The 18,713-nt window shown below is 52.6% G+C and overlaps 1 protein-coding gene across 1 annotated transcript; it reads right to left on the bottom strand.

The window, feature by feature from the left end:
* Positions 1 to 5,616: 5,616 nt before the first annotated feature.
* KRT82 (keratin 82) lies at positions 5,617 to 17,873 on the bottom strand. The gene is made up of 9 exons (XM_010373978.2): positions 17,353 to 17,873; positions 15,373 to 15,581; positions 12,974 to 13,034; positions 12,213 to 12,308; positions 11,674 to 11,838; positions 8,581 to 8,706; positions 7,710 to 7,930; positions 7,452 to 7,483; positions 5,617 to 6,888 (listed from the first exon to the last, which is right to left on the bottom strand). Exons 1-9 carry the CDS (start codon positions 17,761 to 17,763, stop codon positions 6,668 to 6,670), a joined length of 1,542 nt encoding a protein of 513 aa, XP_010372280.2. The 5' UTR covers positions 17,764 to 17,873; the 3' UTR covers positions 5,617 to 6,667.
* Between the last annotated feature and the right edge of the window lie 840 nt (positions 17,874 to 18,713).

The raw sequence follows: 18,713 nt of genomic DNA, 5'->3' as shown, positions 1-18,713 counted from the left end.
GCTGGGAACCTTTTTCCTCAAATAGCTGCATGGTTGGATCCCTTGACTCTTCCAGGCCTTTGTTCATATGTCATCCTCTCAGCTTCTATTGGAAACTCCCTGTCCTCCCTGTACGCCTGCCCCACTTCCTTGTCTCCTTAGCATTTACAGTCATCTGAGGTCCTCTCCTTGGGTGGATTTACCTGTTGTAGTTGACTTGCCCTGGCTGAAGCAAAGCTTTAGGAGGCAGACACCACTGTGCATTTTGCTCTGTTAGGGGTCACCAGGGCTCAGAGTGGGGCACATGATGGGTATTCTGTATAGTTTCGTTGAGTGAATGGAAGAGGCTGCAAAGATTAAAAGCAGGAGGAGAAACGAACAGGGAGTATGAAGAACAGGAATTTGGACATTTGGTTTTGCAGATATTTCAGGAAAAAGAGACTCCAGGTTCCCAAATGGACAGGAATGGCCCAGGAGGGGACGGTGGTGCAGAAACTCAAGTGCTCACAGAACCAATCTGGTTTGTCCCCCAGCTCCAGCCTCTTGGGGTTTGAGCCAGGCTGCTTGAATGAAAGGGCATCCCACTCTTCTGAGGCCAGGCAAGGGGTTCCAGGAGATTGGGGCAGGGGGACCAGAGGCTGCCTGGTGGAGGTGAAAGGGGAAGGGAATGGGAAGGATGGCCTGCCTAGAGAACCCTATTGGGGACCCAGAAGATGATATCGATTTTAGAGTCAGATGGACCTGGGTGAAACTCAGATTTGTCACCAACTAGCAGTATGATCTTGAATAGTGCTATACCAAGGGCAGGGTGGTGGCCAGGTTCTGCTGCAGGTGCAGGCACTAGAGGAACTTATCTGCAGAGAACTTTAAAACCAAATACAACCAGCTTATTAACAATTTTTGGCACACATTGGCCATTCTAAATAATGTTAGTAGTCCATTCCACCACTGTGGTATACCAAAGACCTTGGGGAAATTGTTTAACCTCTAAGCCTCAGTTTCCTCACGTGTAATATGGAATATTCCCTGTTTCATAGTATGATGAGGATTGAATAGGAAGTGCCTGGGATGTGCACTGTGCAGTGCCTGGCAGCTGCTACTGTACTCCATTCCCTTCCCTTGCTCTTCCTCCCTCCCTTCCTCCCTTTTCTTCTCTGTTTTGCACAATCCTCCCTTCACTTCTACACTGTCATCCCTGTTCCCATCCACACCCACCTCCTTCCCGTTCCAGTGGCAGACACATTCATACCCCATTAGCCATTCCTGTCCCATGTCCCAGCTTCCCTCAACCCTGATCAGGCTGGGTGGGGTGGGGTTAACTGTAATTGGGACCAGTCAAGCATAGCCCTTGCTCTGTGATGAGCTGTAGCCATCAGCAATTTGCAGTTTGGAAGCAGTATTTCGCCAGACGATGCATAACACAACCCTCAGTCATTTTTTAGGGGGTGGCAGATGGGGAGAGGGGGTGGAGTTGCCCTGGCAACTCTGGGCGGGAGGTTTTGCTGCTGCAACAGTTTCTTCTTGCTGTTGTCAGTCAGCCTGAGTGTAACTCCAGAGACCTGCAGGCTGAGGCCAGGCTCCGTGGCTGCATTACTATGCCTGGTTGCTGGGTCATCAGGATGCTATCTGCGGAGCAGGGAGGAGGCAGAAATGCTGAGTAGAGGAAAGGGAGGGGAAGGGCTGCATGAGGGAGGGGGACATCCTGGTTGGCCATGCAGGTTCTGGCAACCCTGTTTGCACTGTGGCTGGGTGTGTATGTGGGAAAGGGGATGACAGGGGAAGAAGCCCAGATACTGAGAAGTCTTCAGAGGGCTTCTGTTTTGCCTGGGGACGAGTTTGTGCTGGAGAGAGGCACTGGCTGGGGAGGTTTTCATGCTGAGACCTGCTCCTGCTGGGAAAGGAAGCTTCGGAGTCCCCCAGCAGGGGTGGGTTGGGGGGCAGGGGGATGTGTGTGAAAGGCTAGGTCTACCCTTGCCAGTACCTCCTCCTCTCTCCCCTCTCAGATGAATGAACACACCTTCCCAGGGGAGATAAAGCACCCCCTTCTTGTTTTCTACCCACCCCTAACACTTCTTCTAGGAAGGATGATTTTTTCAGGTTTAATGCAATGTCTCACATTGCCCACAAGGCTGTCACCTCTCCAGAGTGAAAACGTTGCTCCTGGTAGACGTCTAGTTCAGTTTGCTTCAACACTCCTTTATTGGTTGCTAATGTGTGCCTGGTATTGCACTGAGGTGCTAGGATGGCTAGGACAGCCTCTTCCAGGTTCAGTGACCCCAAGCGCCCCTCCTTTGCTCATGGTGCCATTTCTAGAGCCATTTTCCCAATTCAAGCCCCTGCCAGGATTCTTTCTAGGTACTTGGTGACCCTGGCTGGAGCGTGGCAGTCGTGGGTGGACCTGGGACCACAGATGTGACTGGTGTGAGGAAGGGCCATTAAGGGCAGAGTCACCCAAGGGAGGGGCCAGGGGAGCAAGCAGGGGCCGTGTGGGAGGGAGAGAAACTCTGGTGAGCACTTGAGAGCTTCGGGAGGAAGAAGGCCAGGAAATGGGAGACTTTCTGTGGAGACAGGCACAGAAACACAGAGCTCCACTCCAGGTCCCCCCAGCCTCACGAGGCCTCTCTGGGCTGTTCCCCATCCTATCCTCACTGGTACATTCTGGAGGGGCTGGGGTTAGGAGACTCCAGGCCAAGCCGAGTGCAGTGAAGCTCTGGCTTCATACAGACAGTTCTCTTTCTCACCAGGGCAGGAGGCCAGGGACTGTTCCTTCTGTATCCCAGCACCCAGTGCAGGGCTGACCCCAGAAGACACTCAAGGAGGTGTTTGCTGTGTTGAATGGAATGCAGATGTCCCAGCCACCGCCAGGAGGCACTTTCGTCCCGCCTGTTTTGAATGTTTCCTCTCCTGGGGAGGAAGGGGGAATGGGGACTCAGCTACACGACGCTGGATGCTGGGGAGTCCCTGGTGGGTGTCCTGGAGGGGATGCCCTGGTCTCTGTGCTCACATCCAGGGCTGAGCGGGGGAGCACACTCCTGGGATGAGCAGTGCTTATGGGATGGCTCCAGGCAGCCTCCCTGCCCAGCAGACACTTATCAGGGGCCGGGCACTCTGGAACCAAAGTCTCAAGGGGATGGTCACCAGGCCCTGAGCCTGTCTCACTGCAGTGGACGGAGTCTTCCTTCCCTCTCCTCCTTCATTCTTATCTCAGTCCCGACACAAAGGTGGGCTGTGTCCTGGGCCTTGGGCAGCCATCTGTGAGATGGGGTGGCCAGTCTCCTTGGAATCTGTTTGCTGACTACAGGGCGGAGTGTCCCTGTGGCTCTAGGGTGCTCTGAGTTAGTCCTCAGCAGGGAGTGGAGCTGGGCCAGGGCCAGGGCCAGGGCCAGAGTGACGAGGCTTCAAGTGGGAACGAGGCTCTCAGATCCATCATTTCCTCCTCTCCTTCCCGGCATGTGGATGTGCGGCCCTGGAATCACATTCACAGGCCCCAGCCATGTGCTGCGTGCCCAGCTGGCAGCTGTGATGCCCCAGCCTGGAGCCTGCTGCCAGCATCCTGCCCAGGCAGTCCTGTGGGCCTCCAGGGCTCAGGCTTGCCTGCCTCTCCTCCTGGGAGCTTCCGGAGCCTCAGGACTAAGGCAGGACCCTCAGTTCTGTCCCCATGGCCTTCTGCTCTGCCACCATCACAACAGTCCTCACAGCTGTAATTTTGCGTCCCCGGTCTGTATTTCCTGGTAGGCTGTAAGGCCATGGGGTGTGCGGCCAGGGCCCCATTTAAAAAAATAGCCTTATTGAGATATAATTCCTATACTGTATAATTCATTCATTTAAAATGTAGGAGTCAATGGCTTTTAGAATGTGCAACCATCAGTACAGCCAATCTTAGAACATTTTCATCACCTCAGAAGAAACTTTTATTTTTTATTAAAAAAAAATGTTTTTTAAGAGACAAAGTCTTGCTCTGTCACCCAGGCTGGAGTGCAGTGGTGTGATTATAGCTCACTGTGGCCTTGAACTCCTGGGCTCAAGTGATCCTCTTGCTTCAGCCTCCCAAGTAGCTGGGACTGCAGGTGCAGCCACCACACCGGGCTGAAGAAACCTTTAGCTGTGGCTCCTATGACTCCCCTAAGCCCTGTCTTCTCCTCCTTCCAGCCCTAAGCAGCCACAGCTCTGCTTTCTCTGTGGATTTCCATATTCTGAACATTCATAGGAATGGAATTGTAAAATAGATGGCCTTTTGTGGCTGGCTTCTTGCCCTTTGCATAATGTTTCCAAGGTTCATCCATGCTGTAGCATGTATCAGCACAGGACTCCTTTATATGGCAGAGAAGATTCCATCGTGTAGGTGTGCCATATTTTGGATAGACACTGTGGCATGTCTACACAGTGTTGTTTTCACCTTTTAGTTATTAAGAATAATGTTGTGATAAATTTTCACGGGCATGTTTTTGCATGGACATAGGTTTCTGTCTCTTTCTTGGGTGTATGCCTATGAGTGACAGTGCTGACTCACCTGGTACCTCCGTGGGGACCATGCTCAGGAACTCTCAGGCTGTCTTCCACAGTGGGTGCCCCATCTTACATTGTCTACCATCGGCCCCACGTACGGTGTCTACTGCGCTTATGGGGTAAACTGGCCGTGACCAGGGCTGTCTCATTCCCCACTGTGTCTCCAGGCCCAGGGTAGCCAGCCCCATAGCAGGTGCTTGAGAGATGCAGACTGAGCCAATGAGAATGTGAAGGAATGGGTTCTGTTGACTGTGCTTGCCCACAGATCTGACTCTAGACTTCCCTTCAGTCCCTGTCCATACAGTATTCCTTGTGATCCTGTCTCTGACCCTTGCCAGGCAGTCGTGAGCTGTTTCTTGGGGCTCCCATGCTGTTTGGCACTCATTATTTATGAATCCTCCTTCCCGGAGGCTGAGCGTCCTTCCAGGGTTAAGAGGGCGTCTTAGTCATTTCTGCATCATCAGTCTCTAATGCAGGCTTGGCGCAGCATGGGTGCTCTTTGGGGAGAGTGGGGAGTCACTCCAACTCTCAGGAGAGGGAAGCCATAAGGGGGAAAGCACCCCTCCAGGAGTGGCTGTTTCAGGAGGTCAGTGAGGCAAAGAAAAGGGGACTGAGGCCTCGCAGAGGGTGGAAACGCTGCCGCCAAATCTCCAGGTCTTGGGCTCTCTAAATGGGGAGAGGAGACTAGAGTGCCCTGGTCCTCCTCAAACCATCGGTGGCCACCATCTTCACTGCTTTCCTGGAGCTGGGGGTGTCCAGGCACTGAGAATGGTTCTGGATAGGGACAGAACTCAGGGCTTGGGGGCTGCTAAGTCTAGACATGATAGAGGACCCCATGGATTTTCTCTAGGGTGTGTATAGGGCACCATGGAGTGAGGAGGCCTGTGTGCAACGGGCTCATGGTTTTTAACGTGGCAAGTGACTTGCGAACCACTGGGATGTGATGTGCAGGTTTTGAGTGTGATTTGTATGGAGCCCTATTTCTTCCACAGGCCATTTGCAAATTATTTACATGTAGTGTTTCTGTTTGTGTAATATTCTTCATTTCTGTTCCCGAACCCCCAGTCCCCAAAAGCTGCTCACCAGTTCCCCCTCAGCCTTATCACACTTTCCACAGAGCAGAGTAAATAATCCTGATTTCTATAATCCATGAACAGAGTAGGTTTATTTTGAACAGAAGCCCAGACGCTCAGGGCAGAGGCCCTGGAGCCCCAGTGGGACAGGGCTTGGCAAGAGGGACTTCTGGGAGGTGGAGTCAGCCCTCCCACTCCTCTGTCTATGAGCTCCTGAGCCCAGGGCCTCCAAGTCAGCTGGGGCAGCCACACATCACTGTCATATCAGACCCAAAGCAAGAGGAGCTAAAGGGAGGGGGAACAGGAAGGGGCTACTATGTACAGAAGGGGTTGGGTGGAGGCGGGACTGATTCCATTGACTAAATGATATCTGTTTTTGATTTTCCATCTGTCCAGTAAACATTCCATATCCCTTTGCCCTTTGTTCTAGGCATTTGCCTGACATCACCTGCTAATGTGAGCTCAGGAGAAAGATTTTTTCTCATAGTTTGAGTTCAACATACCCGAGACAGTAAATCTACTGCCCAAAGGCCACCGTTTGATTCTCTGTGCTGAGAGGACATTGGCAGGTCCTGACAGATCCTGAAATCGTGGCTCTTGACTTTGGAATTCAGAGTGGGATTTGGGGGTGTCTCTTTTTGATATTTGCAGTGGTGCATGTTTCAGGTGGTGTTAAAGGAAATTCACTCTTCTTAGGGGCATGAGAGCCTGAAGTAAGGGCAGTGTGGAGCCTGTGGTGGGAGAGGAGCTGGCTTTGTGAGGAAACTTCCATGGGATGATCCACAGAGCAGAACTGTGGTGTGTCCATTTGACCTTCTGGGGGTTATTGCCATTCTGGGGTTAGGAGCAATGCATTCTCTTTCTCTGCTGTCCATCCCCACAGTCCCGGCCTAGCTGAGGGTCTGCACACAGCTGAGTGGAAGGTGACTCATGAGGCAAAGGAGGGGTCCGAGCGGCAGCTCAGTTCCCAAGGAGGGAACACTGGAGGGGAATGTGGAGTCAATACAGGGAGGTGGGATTTTGGAACATCCTTGCCTTTAGCCCTGGTGGGAGTGTGACATCCAGGGCCATGGGGCTGGGGCCCTGTCTCCTGGATGTCTGGGATTGTGCTAACACTTGTGACTGGAGGAGCTACCCCCAGCCCCTAGTTTTGTGCTGGAGTTACGCCCGCTCCCACAGCTCAGTATCCCCTGGGGCTCGCAGGGGACATACAGTTCACCAGTGCCCACGATGCTGCAGCCCCCACTGCTCCTGAGGACGCCGGTGCTGAGGACAGGCGTGCTGACCCCACAAGGCTCGTACAGGATGGCGCCTTTGGAGCTGCTCACCGCTGTGGGAACAGGAAGGGGTGCTCAGGGTCCCACACGGTGTGGCTTTCAGTGTACTGCCCTGAAACCCCCCAGCCAGGCCGTTCTTCCCACCTGCTGCCACTCACCTCTACGGACACCCCATTCCAGCCTCCAGCTTCTGTGTCTCCCACCCTAGCCACACAAAGTATTTGCAAGGTCCCCATGCACCTCTCTCTTTTCCCTAGAGCCTGGGTGAGGCCAGGCCGGATTCAGCTTCACCCTTTCTCAGTTTCTACTGGTCCCTCCTTCCCGAGCTTGCTTCAAATCCTCTTCTTCTAGAAGAGCATCCTCTTGTCAGGGTGGTTCTTTGTGGCTTCTGGGCCCCCAAGCACTTGGACCATGCTGTTGCAAATCTGCTCCTAGTCTGACTCCCAAAATATTTGGATAGCCCTTTCCATCAGCCTGGGAGCTCACGGCAGACAGAGCTCTTCCTTTGGGGTAGGGGAGGCATCAGAGGTCTGGGAAGGGGTGGTGTGGACTGCCTGTATTGGAGTGATCAATCCCCAAGACCCCAGAGCCAGTGGGGCACAGCTCATCTACTTACAGATATTCACGGGCCCGATGCCTTCGCACAGCCTGGGGATGTGAAAAAAAAGAAGACAGGTAACTACATCAAACAGATGCAGGTAAATGCAGCATCTCCCTGCTCCTGCCCTTACTGTGGGCCATATGCTGCTGTGGGTTTTCAATGACTGGGGTGGGGGACAGGGGTGAGAGATACTAGCAGCCGCCGCCAGAGGGCTGGGTGATGGTCACACCTGGTGCCCATCTTTGCACCCCCCCCCCCCCCAGAGGAGCTCACCTGTGCTCCTCGCCCTCCAGCAGGCGCCTGTAGGTGGCGATCTCGATGTCCAGGCCCAGCTTGGAGTTCATCACCTCCTGGTACTCCTTGAGCAGGCAGGCCATGTCCTGCTTGGCCTTCTGCAGAGCCTCCTCCAGCCCTGCCAGCTTGCACTTGGCATCGTTGAGAGCCGCCTCGCCCTGCTGCTCTGCCTCGGTTATGGCACCCTCAAGCTTGCAGCGCTGTGGGAGGGGCACAGAAAAGCATCACTGGGGGCCCTGGAGCCCCAAGCCAGACTTGCAGAAGAGCAGAGAGAACATGGGGGTGGCTATGTGCCAGGCTTACATTTGCTGCAAGCTTCATCCTAGGATTGTGACATCTGGTTCCTCCAGGGAACTGGGATGGGTTTTCTGTCTAAAATACCTCCAAGAGAGCTGGGATTTTCCTCTTAAGTATGCTGAGAATTTCTGTGGGGCTACTAGGTTTTAAATGCCTAGCTGGTCTTCCCTAGCCCAGAAGAATGGAGTGGGTCTGATTTTATGAACAATTCAGAGTCACCTTGAATTTCAGGATCACAGAATCACAGTCTTGGGTCTGAAGGGACCATGGAGAACATCTTTTCTATCCTTACACCTAGTGAACCATCCTTGTTTTTCATCTTTGACGTTGGTCACCTCATTTCTGTTGGGGACCTGACTATTTCCTGTGGCTGCTCATCCTGCTGTGGGTCAGCCCTTTTGTAGAAAGGGCTTGTTTCTGCTTGAGCAAGGCAGCACAAGTTTATTCGCTCTTCAACAGCACTCACAGCAGGGCCTGAACCCGCCCTGCATGGCACAGACTGGCAGTCAGCCTAGGATGCCTCTCGCAGCGAGGAGGTCCTCCCCGGCCTCACCTGGGCTTTGACATTCTCGATTTCTTGCTGCAGCCGCTGGATCAGCTTGTTCATTTCCAGGATCTCGTTCTTACGGTTGCGGAGGTTATCACAGTGGTTCCCAGCTGTGACTCTTAGCTCCTCATACTGCCAGGACAGAGAAGTCAGAGCCACAGGCACGGTAAGGTGACATCTCCTAGCCTCCTTTCTCACTGTTCCCAGTCTTTTCTCCCATGACTTCCTAGTTCAAGTGCTCTCTGGTTCTCATACTGGTTCTGCTCCTTTACCTTCTTCCACTTCTTGGCAATTTTGGGGTCTTTATGTGGGCTGCTCCTGATTCCCATCTCACCCCATCCCCAGCTCCAGGCTTATTAGATTATTCTCCAACCTCTGAGATCCCCTCCTCTGTTTAGCTGTTCTGTGTCTGGTCCTTTTCTCTGTCTCAGAGTCCAAGTTCACCCGAGGGCTCTCTCCCTTTTAGATATGCCTCTGGACCTTGGAAGGGGTTTCTGTGCTCCACCTAGGTTGCCTAACAGACCAAGGACTGCCTATTGGGATGGGTCTGCCCATCAGGATGAAAACATTTGTATGTTTTCCCTAAAAACCATAAAAAAACAAAATGCAATTTATGTCCTACCTTGAGGTAACACTTTTTTATAAAAACCTTTGCACTCTGAATCCAATTTCTGAATAGTGTGTACAGATTACATTTGTAAGTTTTAAAAAATTAGCTGATTTTAGATTTTTCTAATAGTGGGTGGGAGTGTATTATATAGAAAATGCAAAACGAGAGATAAGCACATAATCACACTCATTGGCTCTTTTGTTATTTGGTTACAGTAGGAAAGTCTGCAGTTGCCCAATAAATATCCATTCCTCTCTTCTTAAAACAGAACCTCTGGCTGGGCACAGTGACTGGCGCCTGTAATGCCAGCATTTTGGGAGGCCGAGGCAGGCAGATCATTTGAGGTCAAGAGTTCAAGACCAGCCTGGCCAACCTGGCCAACATGGTGAAACTCCTTCGCTACTAAAAGTACACAAATTAGTTGGGCATGGTGGTGCATGCTTGTAATCCCAGCTACTTGGGAGGCTGAGGCGGGAGGATCACTTGAACTTGGGAGGCAGAGGTTGCAGTGGTGCAAGATTGCACCACTCACTGCACTCCAGCCTGGGCAATAGAGCAAGACTCCATCTCAAAAAACAAACAACAACAGCAAACAAAAAACAAACAACAGCAACAACAACAACAACAAAAACAACAAAAACCCAGAACCAGACAGAACCCTGCTTTTATTTAGGGTAACAATGAGCCCAGATAAGAGAATATTTCTCAGCTTTCCTATCAATGAGATCTATGGCCATGGCTGGGCAGGGCTTCTGGGTAAGCTCTTTAAAGGAGGGAATAACCCAGTTGGTTTTTTTCCCCTCTGTTCTCCTTGCTGCCTGGCGTAAGCATGTAAGACTGGAGGTGCTGCAGCTGTCTTGGAACGTGAGGCAACCAAGAGGATGAAGCATGTATTACAGATGGCAGAATGGTGAGCTAGAAGGATCCTGGGTCCCTGATGGTGTCACAGAACCTCTGTGTCATCCTGAGCAGTCTATTTTGTACTTCAAGCCACTTGAGAAAAAAGTAAAAATTCAATTTTAACTACTTTTTTTTTTTTTAGAATTTCTGATCCTGGTAGCCAAATGCAGTCCTTAACTAATAGAATTGTCTCTACGATTCTGACTTAGCAGGATGGGAAAATGAGGTGGTTGTAATCCTAAACCCAACCTAGCTGATGGTGGTTGCCAGGGGCAACCAGAGGACGGGCCAGCCAGAGTGAAACCTGGCCGTGGGTGGGCCACAGACGGGTTCACCAGGAGCTGACTCCAGGTCAAGGTTTCATACTTCCAACCACCATGGAGCTCCAGAAAATAGGTAGAGCATCACTTTGGGCACTCCCTGGGTAGGGGCACCTGCTGCCTTCAAAACAAAGCCAAATGACTTAGCACAGCCCTGCAGGTGTACTGTGACCTGGCCTCAAGATACCCCTCCAGCCCGGTCTCCACAGCACATGGCACTCCAGGCCCCTCACTTTCTGCTGCTGTGTCCTAGCACCCGCTGCTCAGCCTGGCACACCCTTCCCCCATCTGCCCATTGAATCTTATTTGTCCTTCAAGATTAGATCAAATGACAACATCTTTGCCTTTGCAGACACAATTTGTTCCCTCTGTCATCAAACTCCCTTTACCTGCTGCTCCACCTTTGCAATCACTTCCTGCTAGCTTGTGTTTTGGTTTGGGAAGCGCATCTTTGCTGGCCACCCTCCCTACCCTTCCCCTGGTTTATTTTCTTCCTAGCACTTGGTACCACCATCTAACAAACATCCACTGCACTTATGTGCCTTGTTTATCATCCATCCCCCTGCCCCTTCAACCCCTGGTCCCCAACTTGTCTCTGGAATGAAAGCGACATGAAGGCAAGGACTAGTGTCTATTCTGTTCCTTGCTGTGTCTCCAGCTTCTAGAACTGTGCTTGGCACGTGGTGGATGCTGAATACACATGTTGAATGAGTGGGCCAATGAGTGCATGCATGCTTGGTGCCTTTCATAGGCAGGGCAAAAGAGGCTGAGCTGATGATATTTGTTAAATCTAATTACCCTTAGGGGCCCCCTGCCCTCCAAGCAAGCCCCTAGTTATTAAGTCTGAGGCCATCTTAATCACTGTTTCTGCTCTACCATTAGTAGCCACCCCATGCCACCAGCCTCCTCCCACGCCTCGAAGCTTAGAGCCCTCTTTGCCATCACCACCAATTAGTATTTATTGAATGCTGCCTACAGGAGCACTTCCGGTGAGTCTTCAGGTACAAACAGCCAGGCGCCCTGGCACCCTGATGACAGGCCTGGGTTGTCCAGGGAAGGAGGGGTCCCCCCACGTGCTCTGCAGGGATGTGGCCTGGGGCCTGGCAGAAACAAAGCAGCTGGGCTTTATGGGATTCCCTGTGTCTGTGGCATGGCGTGGCTCTTATTAACTCCTCACCCACTTCTGCAGGGAAGGAGTCTGGGGGTCCTCCCCTCTCCTGTCTCTTTGTCACCTCTCCAGTCTCCCTGCCCCCAACCCCTGGGCCTCACCCGGCACTGGTACCAGGCCTCTGCTTCGGCTTTGCTGCGGCTGGCAACGTCGTCATACTGTGCCTTGATCTCAGCAACGATGCCATCCACGTCCAGCTCCCGGCTGTTGTCCATCTTCACAATGACCGAGGTCTCAGAGATCTGAGACTGGAGCAGGCAGATCTCCTAGGGAGAGGGCCCAGGTGAGAAGGAGTGAGCTCTCTGAGCTTCCAGGGGCAGAAGAAGGGGAGAACCAGTTCTGACCTTCCCAGAGCAGAGTGCATAGAACTCTGCTATGGCTGTTCTGGGCTTCAGTCACCAACTGACTCCTTGTCCCCACCCTCTGGTTGCCCAGAGCTTGGTGGAGACTTTCCCAGAGGGGCCTGTGAGCCATGGCCTGGATGATCCAACTTCTGTGATTCTCACTGCCTGAGAACCGTCTCTCCAGTGTGGACCTCTTCTCATGCTTGCCCTGAAATGTACCCACCGGACGGCCACTCTGCTGCCCTCTCACTCCCTTGGCTCCAGCCCAAACTAACCAAGGGCAGGGCTGTGGGTACCTCCTCATATAGGCCTTTTAGGAAGTCGATCTCCTGCACGAGTGCCTCTGCGTTGGTCTCCAGGTCAGCCTTCATCAGGAAGGCTGTGTCCACATCCTGCAGCAGAGCAGGGACAGAATGTGACCTGGCTGGGCCACCTCACAGGCAAGCTGGTGGCAGGGGGAAGGTGCGGGGCTCACCTTTCCTCACAGACCCCCCACAGGCAGTGAAGGGGTGATGGAGCCAAGATGAGAAAAAGGGGTCCCTAGTCCCGGGACTCCAGGCCTGGCTTCCTGATGGGAAAGAACCTGAAGGGGGCGGAGTTTAAATGAGCCTTGGCAACAGCCTCTCAGAGCCTGCTTTGCAGAGTCTGGGCCTGGAAATACCTGGCTACCTGTCTGAGGAACCATCGCGACTGTTGTCATATTTGGGGGCTTGCAGCACAGCTTTTGAGATTTTGTTTTGATTTGGCATTGGTGTCTGTCCCATCTCCAGCTGCTCGGGCAGGGGTAGACATGACTTTAACCCAGCTTGGGCCTGCATGAGTCGGGAAGTGGAGGCCGGGCCAATGGCTGGCCTTTTGCAAGGGGACAAGGTCAGGGGAGAGGAGGCTGGCCTTCCTCATTCTCAGGGTTAGTGGGACTGGCACAGGAGTCCGAGGGGCGAGAAACCCTTTTTCAGGGTGGGTGGGCTGCAGACACGTTTGGACTCAGTTCAGGGCTAGGTGGCCTGGGGCAAGGCATCCAGCTCAGGGGCTCTGCCTGTCTGAGCATCCTCCTCACCTTCTTCAAGGCAACAAACTCATTCTCGACACAGGGACGCAGGGAGAGCTCTTCTTCATATCTGATGGAAAGGGCAGGAAAAAAATGCTTTAGTCGGGCTTGTGGATTTTCGAAGAGATCTTGGCATCAGGCCTTTGAGGGCGACTCTGCCTGTCACTTACTGAATGCCCTGGGGAGTGCCCAGGTCCAGCCCTGTCTTGGCACCTCTAGCTCCTCCACCCACTTGAGATGGGTGAGTAGCCACTTTTCAAGCTTACTCTTCTCCCCTATTCCTCAGGAGCCTGTTCCTGCGATGAGTCCTCCTCTGGGAAGTCCTCCTTAAGGCTACCTTCATTCTATCTTGCTGCCGAGGAGGTTCACTTCACCTAGTGGCCTCCCCTGGGAAGGTGGAAGAAGGCTGTGCTGCTGGCCTGGCTGTTTTTTCTGAGTCACTGGAATTCCCGGCTGACCCGTGCATCCTCCTTGTTGGGAGGGTTCAGAGCCTGGCCTCTACCTGTGGTCCATTTGCAGAGGTAGCAATTATCCATTTTACCAGACCCACAGAGACAGCCAGGCTATTTCCTCAAGCTCCCTGGGGCTCCCCAGCCCACTCACCATTCTCCTAAGGCAGAGGGAATTGGTCAGGGGGTTCAGTTTGATGAGCAGCATCAATCCATTAAAAGCTGCTCTGCTTCATCATGCCCATCTCTATTTTTTTCCCAGCAGAACTGCTGCAGCACTGGCCCTGGACTCTGGAGCCTAGTGCCCTGGGTTTGAATCCTGGCTCTGTCCTATGCAAGCTGTAGGCAAGTTGGGTAAGTGACTTGGCCTTTCTGCCTCATTGTGCACAGCTTCATCATCCATAGATAACACTATGTCCTGCCTCACAGGGCTGTTGTGGGCTAACATGTCATATGCATTAATACCTGAAGAGCACTAGGACAGTGCCTGGCACAGGCTCTGTACTGTGAAAGTGTTTGCTATTATTCTTAAAATACCAGTTTGATCTCATCCTTCTCCGATTGTCTCATGTTTAAAAGCCAAAGTTCTCATCTTGAGCTGCAAATCCTGTCTCTTAATCTCACCTTGCTACTCACTCCTCAAGAAAGGCATTGCTTCTACTGAGAGGCTGGCCTCCACCCCTCCCACAGCCTCACTGCATCTCACCTGTCACAGTCTGCTAGAGTTGCCCCCTTCACTTGGCACGCCCTGCCTCTTCCTTGTCACCCATTCCTGTCCTTTCCCCATTTCCGAAATGGAGGATAATGCCATTGAAATGAGCCATTATCCTCCAAGGGCCAGAGTAAAGGCTACCTCCTCCAGGAAGGCTTCCTGGACTCCTGTTTTCTCCCTTTCTTGGGATTTCTCCCCCTTTTTCTCTGTTTGTGTGTAGGTGCAGGTGGTCTGTGCACACTGGACTGGGAAAGAGCTAGCCTTTCTTTTTTCCATAGCACCCACACTTTCTAGCACAGTGTCTGGCATTGAGTAGGCATGTGGTTGACACCTGCAGTGAGTGTCCCCAATGTGGTTCCACTCCACTGACCCAAACCCTTATGACCTGTTGCTCTCAGTATATTTGCCGTGTTTCTCCTCAATAAAAAGACACCTGTTTCAACTCGCCTGCCTCTAACATGCACTCCCATAGGACACTGGACTGTCACGGGGCACTGGATTCTCATGGGGCACTGGATTCCCATGGGGCACTGGGCCCAGGACCTGGTGAGACAATTTGTCTGGGCCTCAGCCTCTTGCAAGCACTTAATTACCATATGCTTATCAACCACCTACTCCAAGTTGTGAATCAGACCTGGAGCTCGTCCTCAGGGGGAGCAAGTGTAGCAGAAGAGAAAACAGGAACCCCAAAGAACTGGGAACCACAAAGAACTGGGAAGGAGCTACAGCCTGATATGCAGGGAAGGGGCAGAAGGGCTGTGCAGGAAGCCAGAGTTGGGGGTGAGAGAAAAGGTGGGCTGTGGTAGCTTGGACATGGTGCAGAGAGATGCTGTAAGGGGTGTGCCAGGCAGGAGGAGCAGCAGGAACAAAAGCCAGGAAGGAAGAGGACTGGGGATCTGTCTATGGAACAGGAAGTAGTTCAGGATCTGCAAAGGCAGAACAGGCGGTTTCAGCCGAAACCTGGAACTCCAGAAGCCACACATGAAAGAGCTTGTTTTACAGAGAGAGAGAGAGACAGTTCCTGAGGGCCTTATTTAGGTGGAGTAGTGGGGAGAGAGATGGCAATACACAGTCTCAGAGCTCCCACCGTGTGCCAAGTGGGATGCCCTGCTGACAGGATCCTACCTAACTCTTCTGCCTCCCAATGAACTAAGTTTAGGCTCCCCATTTTATAAATGGAGCCGGCCCGGACTGTTTCTGTCCCTTGCCCCAGGTCCCCCAGTAGGGTGAAAGCAGCACTGACTCACTTTTTCTTGTAGCCCTCCAGTGCATCCTGGAGGCTGCAGAGCTCTGACTCTAGCCTCACGCGGTCCCCAGACACACAATCCAGCTGCCGCCGAAGGGCGCTGATATAGCCCTCGAAGATGGGCTCGATGTTGGTCTGGCAGCACCTCTGCTGCTGCATGAAGTTCCACTTGGTCTCCAGCAGCTTGTTCTTCTGCTCCAGGTAACGGACCTGCAGCCAAGAGTGGAATGTCAACAGGCAGCAGAGATCCTGGGGACCATGGCTTAGAGAGGGCAATGGAATGAGTTTGTGCCCTCTCTCCCAACACATGACTACCAGTGCACTAGATTTGCAAAAATCAGGGTCTCTGCATAGACTGGCATCTGAGGGCATGTTTCTCTGTGTCTCCCCTGCCTGGGGGAGCCTAGTGGACTCCTGCCTTCCACTCAGAGGTTGTGTGTTGTAGTGGACAGCACTTCTCCAAGAGGCCTGGGCAATCCCTGTTTCAGCACTGCCTGCCTGCCTGTCTCTATCCTCATGACCTTGACCAAGACATCCTGTCCCTTCAAGCCTTGCTTTGCTTCCCAAAGCTCCTACTTGGGACAGTGTATGGGAAGGGACTCTGTTAACTTCACACTAATTTCAGAGGATGTGAAGATTGGGTGTCAAGGCTTTCCTTTATGACAGCCTAGGGACACTCAGTGGAAAAGTCAGATCAAGGAACTCTAAGCTCTTTTCACTTACTGTGCTGCATCCTACATGGCTGTATCTGAAAAAAAAGTCCAGGTCATGGTAACGTGGATAGCTGCTGGCCACCTCCTCCCGTTTCATGAGGTGAAAACTGAGATTAGGAGTTGAGTAAGTTGACCATGGCCACCCGGCTGGACATTGACAAAGGGAACGTCCTTGCTGTGGAATTTTCTATATTGTGCATTGTCTGTCAAGAAAACTGCAGAAGTAGCATTGCCTTACTTCTGGTCAGTGGCTACATCAACAGGAGGCTCCCAGCCTAACAGGTGGTGTGATGTTTTTGCTAATCAGGGCCCATTTGTTGGAATAAGTTTATAGCCAGAACTTAATAAGCTTTAGAAATAAAACTGTAAGTTTGACTAAACAAGTTCCTCTGTGAAGCACTTTGGCATATATTACCTCCCCTAATCTCCCACCGTCACTCCTTCCCTTCCTCACTGGGCAGCATCGTCCAGAGGCCAAGAGGTGAATGGCTTGCACAGAGATTCCAGGTATAGGAGGAGAGTCAACGCCAGTGGCCAGGGCTCCTGACCTCTGGCCCAGGACTCTTGCCCCTAAACTTTGGTGTCACTAGAAACACGAGCTCAAACTGTGGAATGAATCCTGATGCCAGGAGCCTCCCTGGGGCGTGGGATGGGCCCAGGGGCTGCTGAGGGATGGCAGGCCAGTTCAGCACCTTCTGAAGGCACGCCTTCCTAGCAGCCTTTCAGTGGCTCTGGGGTTGACAGATGTCAGACTTTCGTGACCGTCACCTTGTGCCTCTAGCTCTGACTGTCTGCTTTCCTCTCATCCCAGGCCTAAATTGATGGGAAATTCTGGGGTCACAGTGCCCATCCTCACCTTCGGGCTCAAGGGTTGTGACCCAGCTCAGGCACACAGAAGGTAGTTCTACTGTTAAAGCCTCATCAGGAAGGCATTCATTTCTCTGCCTCTCTGGTCATTCCTTTCAGTATTGCTTTAGAAGTTCCTCTTACAGTCTGACCTCAGGCAACCTTGGTGATTGGTGATTTTGTCAGATAATATTCAGAGAAAGATAATATATTTTTAAAAAGACAAGGAAGCAGAAATGTTTAGTGTGGAGTCTGATCTAACTGGCTTTCAAATGTTGGTGGTCATGGAATGTGAGAGAGGCCACTGGACAAACTGAGGCTTCCTCAATGTCAGTCTCCTCCTGGTTCCCTTGGATCAGAACGAGACCAGACCTCAGATCTGCAGTGGGTCATCCCATGGCCCTGGGCTACTGCCCCCTTACCTTGTTGATGAAAGATGCGAAGCGGTTATTGAGGCACTTGATCTGCTCCTTCTCATCCCTCTTTACCCTCTGCACGGTCGGGTCAATGTCCAGCGCCAGTGGGACCAGCAGGCTCTCATTGATGGTGACAGGGGTGATGCAGGCAGAAGGCCCACAGGTGGCCCCCAGTCGGTACCCGAAGCCAGGCAGGGTACCTCCACACCTGGAGGCTACCCGGGGCCTCCCAAAGCCCACATTGCACAGGCTCCGTGAGCCGAGGCAGCCCAGAGCTCGGAGGCCCCCACCACCCCCGGGCCGGCATGGCCCCTTGCTCACTGCATAGTGAGTGACCATCCGGGGCATGACAGCTGAGTATGAGCTGAAACTCTGACTGCCACACCTGGAGCCTGGCTGGAAGGAGTGGTACGACATGGCAGGAGAGAGAGGCAGAGAAATGGGGCCCTGGAGGAAAGAACAGGGGGCACGATGATCAAGTCATGGCTCAGCTTCCCCCCTTTTATCTGGTGGGGGGATGGAGGGCTAAACTGGGCCAAACCCCAAATCACCATTAAACTAGGTTTATGAGTTTGGGATATTGGCAGCGCTAAGTAGTAAGGTGGATAATTAGGGTAGCGAAGAGCAAAGAGAAGGGGCCAATGGTCAGTGCTGGTGGGCCCTATAAAAATCCTATTTGTCCTCCTTCCTTGATTGTGGGGGTGATGAAAGGGGCCAACCAGGCAGATATGTTCCATGTATCCAGTGGCTCAGCCTCAAGGAAAGAGAGAGCTGGGACTATGTCATTTCATAGGAGGGAGGTGTGCCTTGAATTATACACCTCGGCTTCCGTGGGATTACAGGGCAAGTCCCATACACTTGAGGATGCTCTGGCTGTGTCCCCAAGGCTGCTTCTAGTCTTTTTTGCAGATCCTCCCAACCCAAGTGTCCTCTCTGGGCTCCTAGGTGAGTCAGGAAGTTCCCAGGAGGAAGGCTTTTGGGGTGGGAGAAGCCTCCCTACAACAGGCCAGACTTTAACCCTCCTGAGCTCTAGCTCAGTGACCCACTGTCCCATGGGGATCTTGAAGGTAGACAGGCTCCAGGTGTAGATGCTTCTCTACAGGGCCCATCAATCCACAAAGGCTGTAGGGAACTCGAGAGGAGAGGCCTGGTGCTTGAGAAGGGCAGAGGAAGGGACGCTCTCCCCAACGCTTCTGGGGTCTGCAAAAGGCATGATTTCAGCATCAGGTCTCAGCTTCCATGTGGCTGTTCCTTTCCCCTTCTGCCCAACCCAGCCTGAGTGCCCCTGAGGTCAACAGAGCCAGCTTTGGCCTGAGAATGTCTCTGGGGAGAGTTGTTGCCTTTGGGAATTTTCAGGTGGATGTGGG

The sequence above is a fragment of the Rhinopithecus roxellana genome, chromosome 10 (assembly GCF_007565055.1).
Source record: "Rhinopithecus roxellana isolate Shanxi Qingling chromosome 10, ASM756505v1, whole genome shotgun sequence".
In the NCBI taxonomy this organism is placed as follows: Eukaryota; Metazoa; Chordata; class Mammalia; order Primates; family Cercopithecidae; genus Rhinopithecus; species Rhinopithecus roxellana.
Note: the sequence above shows the minus strand (reverse complement) of the source record. Positions and strands in the feature narration are given on the sequence as shown.

What these genes read in the sequence shown, in the direction of transcription:
- KRT82 (XM_010373978.2), bottom strand. Translation starts at nt 17,763, where the DNA reads ATGTCGTACCACTCCTTCCAGCCAGGCTCCAGGTGTGGCAGTCAGAGT. An exon ending in TCGCATCTTTCATCAACAAG is followed by an intron (nt 15,582 to 17,352) that starts GTAAGGGGGCAG and finishes TCTTGGCTGCAG; the next exon opens with GTCCGTTACCTGGAGCAGAA. An exon ending in TAAAAGGCCTATATGAGGAG is followed by an intron (nt 11,839 to 12,212) that starts GTACCCACAGCC and finishes CCCTCTCCCTAG; the next exon opens with GAGATCTGCCTGCTCCAGTC.